Source organism: Anas platyrhynchos, chromosome 7 (genome assembly GCF_047663525.1).
Source record: "Anas platyrhynchos isolate ZD024472 breed Pekin duck chromosome 7, IASCAAS_PekinDuck_T2T, whole genome shotgun sequence".
In the NCBI taxonomy this organism is placed as follows: domain Eukaryota; kingdom Metazoa; phylum Chordata; class Aves; order Anseriformes; family Anatidae; genus Anas; species Anas platyrhynchos.
In genome coordinates this window covers 29,201,142-29,215,096 of record NC_092593.1, presented here as the reverse complement: position 1 = coordinate 29,215,096, position 13,955 = coordinate 29,201,142, and the positions used below count along the sequence as shown (strand labels likewise).

Below are 13,955 nucleotides of genomic sequence, written 5' to 3'. Positions count from 1 at the left end.
TGAGGGTGGCATTACCGATCCCAGCAGCACCCGGCCTGACTGGCTGGATATCTAAAGAGACCACATTTACAAATAACTGCATTGATCTTGGTCTATTGATTAGAAAGTGAAACCTGAGAGCAAACAGTCATTACACAGTAGTTCATGGACAGCAATACCATAAAAAAAAAAAAATCAACATAGACAATGCAACGAGTCAACTGCTTAGACAGGCATTGAGCCCCACACCCCCTCACCCCAAGGCTCACACATCTTGTGATTACACAAAGCCTGACGGGGTTACATGCCTACAGCAGCAGCCTTTCAGGACAAAATGGTTACCTGAAGCCAAGGCTAGCAGTTCAAAGCTCACAGACTAGACCTCACTCCGATTACAATTTTCCCTGTAAAGCTATTTATGTGGTTTGGCAACACAGCAGCTACAAACAGAATGAGTACATAGATTCTTGAATAGTGAAAGGGTAAGGATTGATTTTTTTTTTTTAAATGATTTCTTTGAATCCATCTGTCACTCCTCCAACATCCTGATCCCAGCCCTACCACAGACTGCAGCTGCAGCGCTGAGATTTTCCACAAATTCTCTCCATTGCAAGCAACTCTACCTTGCCCGTGGTCAGGAGCATCCAGCGGAGGAGTCGGTGGCACTGCTAAAATCCTCAGCTGAACGGGTGGCAGAAACAGGGCTGAGAAATTCAGATTTACCACTCCCGAAGAGATCTCAGGAGGGTAATTAGCAGCTCAAAAGGGTAATTAACAGCACTGCCACAGGCTTGCCCAGGTGCCTTCCCCAGGCCCCGCGGGCTGGCAAGGCGCAGCCATCCTCATGGAGGGCACCAAGGCCTCACACCTCCGGCCTGCAGGACAGCTCTGATGGAGCCACAGCAGAGGTACAGGGGCTGGAAATAAATATTGGACAGGCCCAGTCTGCTGTGTGGGTTCCCTGCCAGAGCCTCTCTGCCCCTTCAGCCAGGCAGTGGCTGTGGTATGAGGCCCACAGGCTGACGACATCTAGGGTGCTGCTGAACCACGCCGTGCTCTGAAGGGCTCTTCCAGGCTACCTAGCTGGGTTTTAAGCATTAAAAATTAAGCTGGAATCATGCTTGAAATTCAAGACGAATCCCTAAATAGTCACAGTCAGCACACTTCTTTTTTTTTTTTTGTTTGAAAGAAGACATTAAGTAATCTTGATCTAGTTCAGTTTGAAATAGATTACAGGGAGACAGGAGCATCTCAAAAAAAAAGCCCGTATGAATATTTTCCTGTAGGTAATTCAGATTTCAGTAGCTGCAAAGTTTAATATCAGCTTCATCCTTTTGAAAGGCTGAAAATGTGCTTCAACATTTCAGAACATCCATCTATCAAGCACCATTGAGCCAAACCATGACAGCACCAGGAGCCTGTCAAGGACTTTGAAGCAAACAAGGGGGCACTGCCTGGAAAGCATCTATTTTTCCCAGTAGTTTTCCCAGTAACTGATGAAACAACAGCATTTTATTTAGTTATAAAAACGAAATTATGTAAAGATCTCCTGATATACTAATATTATTGTTCTTAGAGGAAGAATTACTTGTATACCCCATCTCTCACTGATCCACAAGTCAACTTGCACGAAGTCACTGAAGCACAGCCCCTACCCAGCCAGCAGTGTACAGGAACGTGCCAATGGACAAAGAAAATAACAGCAAGTACCACAGCTCAAGAAAAGAACAAAAAGGAGGAACAGGAATAGGAGATGCAATGGCCAACGTACTGCACAGCTGGTTTTTCTTCACCCTTCTCCCTCCCAACCAACACGAAAACCTTCTTAAAGAAAAAAAAAAATCTTTTGAGCAAGAGCTCTCACAAAACAAAACAGTGTTTTTCTTTTGAAGTTAGGGTAAACAGCACTTATCAAAGCACAGGTAATCAGATGGCCAAATTCCTGTGCTTAAAGGATGAAAAATGCCACGTATGGCTGACATCCACCCGCAAATAAGTGGATTTTCTGCCCCTGCTCTTGAATCACTTTCAGAGTCACCAGAGTGACTGAAATGTTCCTTCAGGATCAGCACTGGCCTAATTGATCTGACCACAGCACAGGCACAAAGACAAGCCTCATCGATGCGAGAGCCTGGCGCTAAGACAAGCTGAATAATTTAAGATAAATACTGAGAACACACTCCTTGGTACAGCCCAGTAACAAACCTAATTTAAGGAAGCATACATGAGAAGATATGGGTCAAACAAAGGCTGACCAAAAGTGAAGCAGAAGCACGGTAAGCAGACAGAAAAAAAAGTCTGTCTGCTTCCCAAGTGAGACACTGGGGGCTAAGGACTATCTTAAATAGTATCATCTGACTTTAAAAGAGAAGCCTCTTTTCTATCCTTTTCTCATCCTATGCCTCATTCAAAATAATTCAGTTATCTCCCTCTCAGCTGCTTCTCATCCTTACACCGCAGGATACATCACAGGCTAAAACACTACTTTAGAAGCAGGCTTTTAAAGAATTCCAAAGTGCAAGGACTGCATCTAAAGGAAAAATAGAAGCGAGAGGAACACACTTAGCAGGGACACTGACCTAGAAGGAACTTCAGCTTGAACCCCAAGTTGAAGCACAAAACAATTCTTTTCTTTGGAGGGTACAATAAAAACCTGGCACAGAAGGTCTCAGCTATTTGAAGCTCCAGCAAGCAAAAGCTTCACAGGTTCCAGGGTAGCAGTCTGAAAACTGCCATGGTCCTCGAAACGAGACTGCTCTCCTTAGAGGAAATCCAGGTTGTGCTCAGCTTACACATACATATGAATACTTGGAGGAATATTTCTTCACTCGCAAGCTGAAGAAAGAAAATTAAGTGCTCGGTTCTGGTCTTGCAAAGGTTTTCAGCTCTCCCAACCAAAGCTTTCTGGTGCAGGCTGGCATCACCTCCCTGAAAAGAACAGTCTCTGTGGATCAAACACGTGTTGCTTGGACCACAGGACTCCTCGTGAGCTCTAACACAGTTTGTACAGCTCAGTTTGTGAGCTCCCACCATGCAGCAGCCATCACAGCAGCTAAATGATCAACAGAGCCTTTCTGCTTTGCAGTTTGGTGAAACGGGGACTTTTCTCCGAGTCACATCCTATACAACAATAAATCACACTGCTTTTCACATGAATGACAACCAAGCCCAGAGAGACACATTCTAAGGATCAAGAAACAGCCACTTCTTTCGCATAATGAGAAGTCTAATCTTCCACTGCTATGCCTTTCAAATTTTCTTCCAGAGTTGACAACTTTCCTGTAACAGGAGATTTTACAGAACACCTCCTACCTCCAGTCACTGTCAAAATAGCATGCAGTCCTTAAAGAAACTTCTCCATATGCTGTAGTTTAAGATAGCTGCCAAAGCCTTTTCTTGGGCAGATAAAATACCAACAGGATAGCCACAGTTACCAGCCCAGTCCTAAAAAGCAACCTAGGACACTCGACCCAAGCAACAGAAAGATTCTCTTAACACGCATTTTATCAACAATGCATTTAGAGAGGAAAAAGCTGAGAAGTACTGCATCAGGAGGGAAGTCAGGATGCCAGACTTGACTATGACCGACCAAGGGCTCTCAAACAAATGCAAGGGAAAATTAAGTTACCAGTCAGGTCCGAAGTGGTGGCATCTTCAAGGTGAGGTCCTTAGGTCACAACATTTCTTATCACCCTCATGACCACGCTCCCATGCAGCTTATTTTGCCCCACGTGGAAGAGAAGCAGAAATGAGTACCTCTGGCAGATCTTGCTGCTGAGCTTATTTCTCAACCAACCTCAAAGCCTACTCACCTATGCTCACTATAACTTGTGTTTTACTTGTAAGTAGGAGCCCGAGTGCCCAATCTAGAATAATCCCATTGTAGTAACGGAGCACCAGACAAGTAGGGGCAAGCAGGGACAGGCTGTGTCCAAATCCTCTTCCAGCCAGCAGCCACCAAGTATCAACTGTGCTAAAGGAGAACTGGAAATTACTCCTGTAGCCCTTATGTTTATTGAAAGAATGCTCTTGCCCCCAGATAACTTACAGAAACAGACTCATTACTGCCAGAAAGTAGGTCAGTGTCATTTAAAGCCAGCTTGAAATGCATCTCCACAGAAACTTCTTAATCTTTAAAAAGAGAACGCATCAAATATTTATTCAATGGTGCAAAATGTTTGAGAGACTAACAGGGAAAGCTCTTATGTATAGTGCATGAAATGGCTTTCCATGCCTCGTTGAGCCATGGAATATGAAAGGAGGGTGGCTCCTTACACTTGGCAGATAAAATGCCATACAAAAGTATTTCTCAGCCTAGCAAATCACAGCACATGACTTGCTACCTCATTTTGCCTCATGTTGTGTGATCATGAAGCTTTCTGCCTTCTCAGGTCTCTCCTCCTGCTTTTAATGATCCTGCTGCAGATTTTTCCATATTAGATAGGCAACTCATTCTTAAATTTCAATATTCCTAATTATCAAACATTCAGCACTTCAAAATGTAAATAAAATTTGCATCTCCGCAAGAGTAGCTCTGAAGAAAGAATATAGCATTTGCATTCAGACTGGCTAATTCCTGTAAGATAACATTTCATAAACAAAATGCTTCATTGAACATGGAGATTTTCAGTTTTTACAAAGGACTGTGAACTTTAAACAAATACAAATCAGTTGAGTGATTAACTTTAAGTGTTTTGTTGTGTGTTTTTTTTTTAACTGATCTTTATGTATAACTGGTATCAGTAGAACAATCTTTACTGATTAAAGAACTAAGTGACAGCAAAACTTAAGCCACTGAAAATTGAGGGGGGGAGGGGGTCATCAGGAAATCATTTAAGGTCAATAGGAGAAAAAAACACAAAACCACACACACACGCAAGTCAGCCTGGGTAAGATGAGTGGCATCAGCAGCACGGGTTACGTGAGGTAAGTTCAAGTTGTGGGCAGCACTTGCAGGTTAAGAAGTGAAACTAAACATGCTTGCCCCTGCCCCCACCAAGCTTTGTCATAATCCTACATGTTATCTTAATTAGCCTAATTTTCTTAATTATACTTCGCAGCAACTCCATCTTTTTTAGCACAATTTATTTTTTATTTTTTTAGCTTTATTCCAGCACGGGAAGAAGCAGCAACTCCTCTGCCAAAAGCCAAGGGGTGTGCAATGCCTCTGCGCTTTGTCTTGACGAGGTCTACGCTATCTCCTCCTCTTCCTCCTGCCACCCCAGGTCTGATTGCAGCCTTGTCCCCTCGCTCTGCTCCCATTGTGCCCCAAACAAGGGGCACACAAGGCTTCCCCCCCCAAAATAAATAGCAGTGATGGGGGGGGGAAAGAACAAAAGCAAGTCATTTACTTCAGACTACAAATTCTGTATTTTTAACCCCATTCAGTGAGAAGCCTTCAGCATGCAACTTTCCTTCACTCTTCAAAGCTCTCCTGTGAGGAAAAAAAGCACTTCCATTCATCTACACTGCACCAATTTTATGGCTCTGTTCCTAAAAAATCCCATTAGTGATAGGTTTGGAGAAGATTAGAGAAGAAAGCTTGTACCCACTGAAGCAAAGTTTAATAGGCTCTCGAGTTAAGCCAGAGCATTCCCTTAAACAATGCACATCATTAGCAATAATTACCTGTAGCCATATAATCAAAATAGCGATCATAACTGACATGAGAAGCCCAGATGTCATCTTTGGCAAGGCTCGGAAACTGTTTCCACCAAATGTTATAAAACTGACTCCAAAAGAGAAGCCAGCATTAAGAATACCACAGCATGAGCCAGAGGTGGAAAGTCATCGTGAAACACCACAGAATGTGAACCTTGGAGACGGAAGCAAAACGAGAACCCCAAGCCTAGGAAGGGCACAGGTACAGAATTCCTAGGCAGTGTTTGATGAGACCTGAAACTTTGCAGAAATTAATACCATTTGTAAATATTTTCATACAAAGCCCACGTCTAACACAACGTTCTGTAAACACACCACAAAATCACTTCCTTGGCTTTTTATTTTTAATTTTATGGAAGTTTTTCATCCTTTAAGCAATGTCCAGTGAAGCAGTTGATGATGGTCCTTGACTTTCTCTCCCAAGACCTTACTTCAAGGGTTACTGCCTTCTACCCAACGCTGATACAGAAGTCACAGCTTCCCGTCATATCGAGCCAACCCATACCTCATTCAAAGCCCTTCTGTGACACCGGGACAAGCAGGTTTAGGAGCAGCAGCTCAGGAGCACACATGCATGTCCACAGCCACCCAGTTGGGCATCGATTAGACCATCAATCCCAGAAGGAGCCATTCAAACATTTGTTTGAGCAGGAGACTCACACAGATTTATAACACCGCAAAAACTCTTCTTGCATGAGGAGCTTCTTGCTTTCTTGCATTAGCACTTCTTATATAGCTCCCTGGTACGTTGTCAGTACAGAATTTGGGCAAAAGAAGGAGCACCAAACAAGGGGCAAGATAAACAAGAAAGCTGCATTTGAATTCAAGGAAAACAAGACAAAAACAGAAGACAAGCCATGGGCTTCCACTACCCCTGTACCAACAGAGCAGCCCAGCTCAGAATGACATCTCCCTTTCTAGAATACCTGGAGAGATGCTCTATAAATAGAGCTCTATTAAATTAGGTTTGTCTACTGTTTTTTTTTTTAACATAAGCACATGCTCAATCCATCCCAGTACTGTGAGGAAAAAAGCCACTAGCTCCCCAGTGTTTCTCAGATTTGAGGGAGGAACACATTCAAGTAAGAGCTATCCACAAAACTGAAGAACCGACCTCTTGAAAGACCCTGCAGTGCAGAAAATGCATCACAGACAAATACCTACAGGCAGAACATCACTCATAGGCATGTACCTGGTTTCCCAACTCCCCACTGTACCAGAAGCAAGTCTCAAAAATCTAAGAGACTGCTATATTACATTTTTTTTTTTCTCTTTTTTGATAAGGCTGATCATTTCAGAGACTTGTAAACTCATTTCAGTTTTTATTGCAAGGGTCAAGTTTTCAAGACTGCTGCCTGTAACCTCCAGCATCCCTATTTACTGCAGTGCTTCTTGCTCCCAGCCTCAAAAGCCACTAACACACTGCTAGAAATCATTCTGAAGCACACAAAATCCTTCCCCCACAAATACACAACGCCCTAAATCTAAGGAGATGTGGACTTCAGTCTTGTTTGACTGTTAACCTAAAACCAATTAAACAGAAGTCACAAAAGTAACCTGTCAAAAGCACGGATAAATTTCGTGGACCTCATCATTACTGAGTTAGTTACTTCCAGCAGTCATTACTTGCAACCATAAACTGAAATGGCCAAAGCAGGAGCATCAGCACGCTATAAAAACTCACCTTCCAATGCTCAAACCCACAAATGACTGCCTCACACAGATACCTGAAACACTAAATACACGTTTAACAAAACTGTAAGCAAGGAGGAGGTAACTGAGCACCAACACGGCCTCTTGAAGGACAGAAACATGCAGTCTTGTAGGGATGAATCACGTGTCTTAAATTACAAACACATTAGGGATCATCCCACAGCCAACACTAATATGGATCAATTAAAAGCAAAAACTCCAGCAAAACTCTTCCTTCTTAATAGAAAGTACTTTAAAAACCAAGAGACTTCTTAAATATTAGCGAAGACTCAACAGTAGAACCATGCCCATTCCTCAGAACAGTACATACAGATGAGGCTGATCAGTGCAGGTTTAACAAAGTTAAGCATCAGGTGAGCATCTCAGAAAACACCTAGAACTATCAGCACTTTGTAACACACCAATTAGAAACATAAGTAAGATTTCTTCATAACCAATTCAACTTTCATAACAGTTCGACTTTGCATCCTGGTGCAAAGTTTTGATTTTAAAGAAAACAGTAGCACAGAGAGAGGGACTGGATTACCATTTCAGGCACAGCAGAAAGCCTGTTCACACAACAAAAAGCCTTTTCGTCCCACGCAAGCACACTTCTTGCCAAGTCCAGTGGCATTCTGCTGTTGTTAGTGAATTCAAAGGGTTTTTGTCCTTACCTGGATGGCTTTGGGAGCTCATTGCTAGTAACGTCGAGTCCTTTGGAGAAGGGATTGGAGACAGGTCAGTTTCCACACAAGTAACAGCAGCTCTAAAGAGCTCCAATGCTTCACCAATACATAGAAATTGGAAGTGGGGATTAAATCATGGCCACCTTATAAAATCCAGGGCACAGTGACATGCTGAGCTGTATACAAAATAATCCAATAGGGTGGCAGAGTATCTTCTAATCGTTCTCAAGATGGGAACCTGCAATAAAAGGAAAGGATGCCTGCATTAGAGAATTAAGATTTACAACCATTTAAATTACACACTATAGAGCGCACATTTTGCCAGAAGAGGAGATTAATCTAGGATACCATTTTAGGCATCAAACGTTGCAGAAAGAGTAATTTTCAGAGCTATGGGTGCAATTTCAAATACCCATAAAAATGCAAATATTTAACCTTGTAAAAACAAACCAGAAAAAAAACTTTTCAACTACACATTCAAGTCTTCAAAACCCCCCAAACTCGCATGTTCGTTCTGATCCTTCAACAGTACCATATGAAGCCACTTCAGTCCAACAGCTTCCATATTTTAAGAGCCATATGTATGAGTGGTAACTGTACTTCACGCATCTGCTCTCCAAAGAAGTCTCAAGAAAAATCCCTCGGTGCCAAGAAGTGGTCTTGGAGCAGGAAGGAAAAAAGCCCACACAATCCATTGCGCTCCCCCTCTGCCAAGCCTCCAGCAGTTTATTAAGAAGCAACATCATACTGCTGAGGAAAAATCCACCACCCCTGATTATTTTTAAGCTGTGTATCAGAGCAAGAAAGAAGCCTGCGAAAGCACTCTAAAAAGCTGAGTTTTACATGTAGGGTATCCCAAAGCTCACTCTGCTTTAATGTGCAGAAGGGGAGAGACCTGCCAGCAATAGGTGCCATCAGCCAGAGCTACTGAAACAGATTAAACCAGCTGTCTCCACGTGAAGCAAAGGGTTATTCCCTTTCTTCGAGCACATCAGCAGCACCAAGGCTCCCATGAGACAACCTCTCCTAGCCCTGAGGACCAGGCGTTAGAGGACAGCCAGCCTCGGGAGCAGCTCCTCACTGCCATTGTTCCCTAACCTTGGGCGGAGGACACGTAGGGTACGAGGCGCTGCTTGCACAAGGAGCACCTGTCCCCAGTTTGTCTTTGCCATCGCATTTCGCACAGTCCCATCTATTCTTGGAAGAGCTCTTACCACGCTCCACTTTACCCCTCCCTGCTGTCATTAGATATTTGTGTCGCTTTCCAATAAGGCGGCCAAAGCGGGTCTAAGACTTCAATACCAGCACAGCCACCTTGCACGGGGCCTGATTTATGGCACTGCTTCCCTGGTTTGCCTAAGCATATTCCGCTTAACAAAGAGGCCATCCTCTCTGTATCACAATTAAAAAAAAAAAAACAAAAAAAAAACCACCTCTAAATGGTCATTTCTCTCTACCCCAAGTGCTTCAGCATTGCTACTCGCCAAGTTTCCCCGCCTGTCTCGCATTTTCAGGGACCTGGGATGCTCTTTTATGTTACACATTAAATTAAGAGAAAATTACTTAAGTGTCATTTCTAATCCCTACAGGTCTCTGCCATCTCAAGTGTTCAAGATATTCCAGTTCCATTAATTTGCACATCCTGTTGAAGAGTCAGGTCAGCTAAGACCAGGCATTAGCAAATATTAACATCATTCATTTCCAATAAAATTAGCAGGTAATGTTATGGCACAAGCAATCGCAGCTGCAGACAAGGAAGAACTCAGAGGAGAGCTAATAGATTTTTATCTGCCCATTCACACGACGCAAGAATGAAGGCGAGAGCACAAACAATGAGAAGATGTATTTATTTTCTGAAGAAACTCGACCGACACAGCAGCTGCAAATCCATTTAGCAGCACCACTGCCTTACCTATCCCCAGCTCTTCCCCCAGAGGTCTATCTAAACTCAGTCAGGCATGAAAGAGACCCATAATATTAAACTTCTGCACGTTTGGGGATTACTAGTGCCTGGGGAGAACAGAGACAACAAAATGGCCATGCTCAGGTTTAGTTCAGGTATACATTTTTTTTTATTACCTTTAAAAAAAATCCTACATCTCTTCCCGAAGACTGAATAAATTATAAGCATAACAGACCTTCCCAGGACAGGCACAGCAGTCACCTCCCAACTTATTTCCCCACTAACCTCGTATTTTCAGCCGCCACTTGTGCTGAACTCAGTGCAGCCCAAGTAGAAATTTCTTTCTGAGAGCCAGGAGTTGCTCTCAGGCCCCTGCTCCTGACAGTTCTGGTGTAAACTTGTCATTTTGCCACTACCTCACGAGACCTTTCTCAAGTGTGGAGAAGCAAAATGTTCTCTACTGTGGCTGGGATGCTGAGGTCTGGATGGCTTTCCAGGAAGATCTCCTGCTAGGGAGCACATCACAGGGCTTGCTTCGCCCTCAGCAGTGCGGCAGGCAGGCCTCTTGCATCGAGTGTGTCAAGGCAGCTATGTGTGTAAAAACACTCTCATGAGGCAAAGAAAGCAGCAGCAAATTGGCCAGCAGGCTGGGCTGCCACACATGCCAACAAACCACCTATATGCAGGTGTGTGAGGTGGCCAAGGGAGAAGGCCAATGGCTCTAAACACACAACCACTCAACAGTTCTCCAAAAAAAATCAAGGCTCCTAACCCTGAGCAGTGGTTCTTCACCTTCTTCCTCTCCACCCGCATGAGCAGGTCTGACCCCAAGCTCCCAAAGTCCCCCCAGGCCCCACTTCACCACCCGGCCCTACAGTGTCCCCTCCGCACGCTTTCCAAGCAGGCTTTCCCCCCCACTGGGCATGCAGACGACAATTAAGATACAGAACTGGGAAGTGTGAGTAATCTGACAGTTCTCCAAGTCTATTTCCATACATTCTGTAGCTACCAAAAGCTTTTCTCATTTTTTATTTATTTTAAAGGTAATCACAGCAATCCTCATGATCTGCCATGCGAGTGCTTTGACAGCATGGACGCTCCCCTTCCTCTTCTCGGCCCTCCCCAGATGTGTCTCTGCCCATCACGACGACCGATGTGCGGTAACCGATAATTAAAATCGGGCCCCAGTTCGCTTCTAGGTCCAGGGAACACTGCTCTGCCTTCCAGAGCCCCCAGCTGCTAACAGCTTGGGGCAAGGCACAGCCTTGCAGGAGGACAAGCTCAGGAAGGCAACACCAGGAGAACGCCTCCTGCGTGCTGGCACTTCTGCAGCTCGCAGCAGCACTCCAGCACCGCAGGGCTCGGTCTCCAAAAGCCATGGCAACACCCACCTTCCAAAAGGCATTAATTCATCTGTCCTTATATATATGCAATGTGAGGCACAAAACACGGGATTTATTTTTTTTTTCTTCCCCAAATCTACCAAGGTTTTGAGATTTCTTGCTGCATAAACAGGCAAACAGATTTCAGTGCAATCCCACACGCTCTGCTCGAGATGATGACGACCACGGCTTGAAGCTTGCTTGGATCCCTGGCCCTCAACACACAGCCCATGGACGACCCAGCGCTGCAGCAGGCGCCTGCTTTGCACAAACCCTGAGAGCTGGTGCGAGGCAGCCCCTCCAGCACAGCTCAGCGATGCAAGCTCTCCTCTGGCAACAGACCCAGGATCGTTCCCTTTCTGGGGTTGTTTTTCAAAGACTGCCGATGTAAAATCTATATGGAAAGGAGGAGGAGAAAAGGAAGAGCAGATGCATATAGCTGCTCGGAGTAGTAATAATTTACCATGACCACAAAATGATTTACTACATCTATTTAGAGCACAGGCAGCGTGAAACGGTCTCCCAGGCTGACTCTTCCCTCCAGGGACCACGTCTCCAGAGCCACCACTTTGCATGATGACAAAAATAGCAGCGGTAGTCCTGAGGACTCATGCAACCCTTTGACAACACCACTTCAGCTCTTCTCCAGCAGCACGCTGCTTTCCCGAAACTGTCTCAGGAGACCAGGATCCAGAAGCATCGTCCAGTCCCCCAAGTGTTGGGTTTCTCACCGTTTCAACGATACCCAAAGCAGAGCTGTCACCAAAGACATCTTCAACAACATCTGACATCCTCTCAAAGAGTTTTAAGTCTCTGAAGACTGTGTTTCTGTTGCTAAACACGTACCGCAGGGGCAAGAAGTTCTTATAAACAGACTGCACTATAAAACGCACCATCCACTTCATGCTCAGCTGCGGACAGAAGAGCAACTAGAAGAGTTGACAGTAACAGGAACTAAAAATAGGACACCAGTTTGCTGCTGTATTAGCCAAATAAAAGTTTACTGTTCCTCCAACATCACAAATATTTGGTGAAAAACTAGACTTCCCTCTCTGTTTCCAAGTACACAGGATAACCCAAAGAGCAGCAAAAAAAAAAAGAGTAAGAAAAACGATCAGCAGCGTGCTGCAAATTCCTTGTGTACACTAAGCAGATTATAAGTCTTCAGCCTGGAACAGAGATGGCTGAGACACATTACAGAGACAGTCTGCAGAATTATAATTAACACAAAGAAATCACCAATCACTGTTTCCCACCTCTTTCAGAGAGGGAAGTTTTCCCATTCTTTTTCTAGGAGAGAGTTCAGATGGACACCCAGGAGAAGGAAAGCATCGGCTAGAGAAAGCAGAAGATTTCATTCACTCCAAAAAGCAAACGTGTAAACAGTAAGTACTTCGTCAGAAGGCCAGGAAACCCACAAAACAAGTCTCTGGCTCACAGGAGGGTGTTTCAGAGAGCTGTCCTCTTCCAAAATGCCTCCCCAGGTACATCATCAGGGATGCTACTGGAGATCATGGCAGCCAAGCACAAAGACAAGGGCCCACCACCAACACAAGCAGTCACCAAATGGACATAGGAAGAACTTTGGCTTCACATGTTAACAACAAATTCCCTGGTAATAGTCAAGTGGCACAGTGGCCTTTACATGGACAAATTATCAGGCAGTAACCAGCTACAAGGCTGGCCCTGCAGTAAGAGCCATTCTTCACTTGTTAAAGTTTTAGCAAAGGTATCAAGAACAAGCAGTGAAGGGGCTGCTGAAGTTTGCAGCCTTCAGGCTGCACCAGCCTTAGACTGGTTCCCCAAAGGAAAGGCTAGAAAGGAAACTCCGTATTTTTCCCCTAGAATTTAAGTGGGAAACATTTGGTTCTTTCACCAACGCATGTGCTCTTCCTTCATCCAAAAAGTCCACGTGCTCAACTGGGCTTTGCCCTACACTGACACGACAGAGTCCCATCTTGCAAAGTGTTTACTCCTGACAGCTTCCTACACTGCACTAAAACACTACATGGAATTCTAAATCAATTCCCACACAATAGGTTCGCACACATGCATTAAGTTAAAAATACTCAAGTGAACTGGCAGAAGTACCTGCACGGCACTCAGATACCCACTTGGAAGAAGAAGAAAAAGCAGCATCAGTCTGAGAACCTGAAGGCTTCATTACAGCTAGGCTAATAACTAAACAGAAAACCCAACCCTATGCAGCTATTTCAAATCCAGCTTCTCAGCAGTGGTATAATAGCCACGTAGATGTCACCGTTCAGATCCAGACTGGACAGCAGGGCATCACATCTTTGCTCAGCTTCTTGTTTCTGTGCCCTTACCTTGCAGTAGCAAAATTAGAGGCACATACTTTTCAGATCAAAAGCTCAACACAGTGACCTGAGTGTACTAACCATCTAAGAAATACAGAGCATTACCCAGTACTTCAAGGAATTAAAACACACTGCATTTGTTTAGCAAGTGCTGACATTTCAATGCCAGCCCTTACAAGTGCTATTCTCACATGACAGCCTAGAGTAGAACAAATATTGTGTTTCCGCCTCTCCCTTAAACTTCCACTTTCAAGTGCACGCTGCGAGGATTTATTACCTGTATGCTCACACTAAACATTTTAACTTTGTGACAGGTTTTTGTATGGCGTAGCGT

At 44.3% G+C, this 13,955-nt stretch overlaps 1 protein-coding gene across 4 annotated transcripts in view; it reads right to left on the bottom strand.

Moving 5' to 3' along the window:
* Positions 1 to 13,955, bottom strand: part of HDAC4 (histone deacetylase 4) — a 233,279-nt gene that overhangs the window by 202,735 nt on the left and 16,589 nt on the right. For 3 of the 4 annotated variants that reach the window (XM_027461718.3, XM_027461717.3, XM_021275821.4), the window contains exons 2-3: positions 8,162 to 8,256; positions 8,007 to 8,046 (exon numbers count right to left, since the gene is read on the bottom strand). In XM_027461718.3, the coding sequence (XP_027317519.1) occupies positions 8,007 to 8,046; positions 8,162 to 8,188 (67 nt within the window). In that variant the 5' untranslated portion in view covers positions 8,189 to 8,256. Of the gene's footprint in view, positions 1 to 8,006; positions 8,257 to 13,955 lie in introns of all 4 variants that reach the window. The other variant, XM_072041163.1, reaches the window with a different exon arrangement.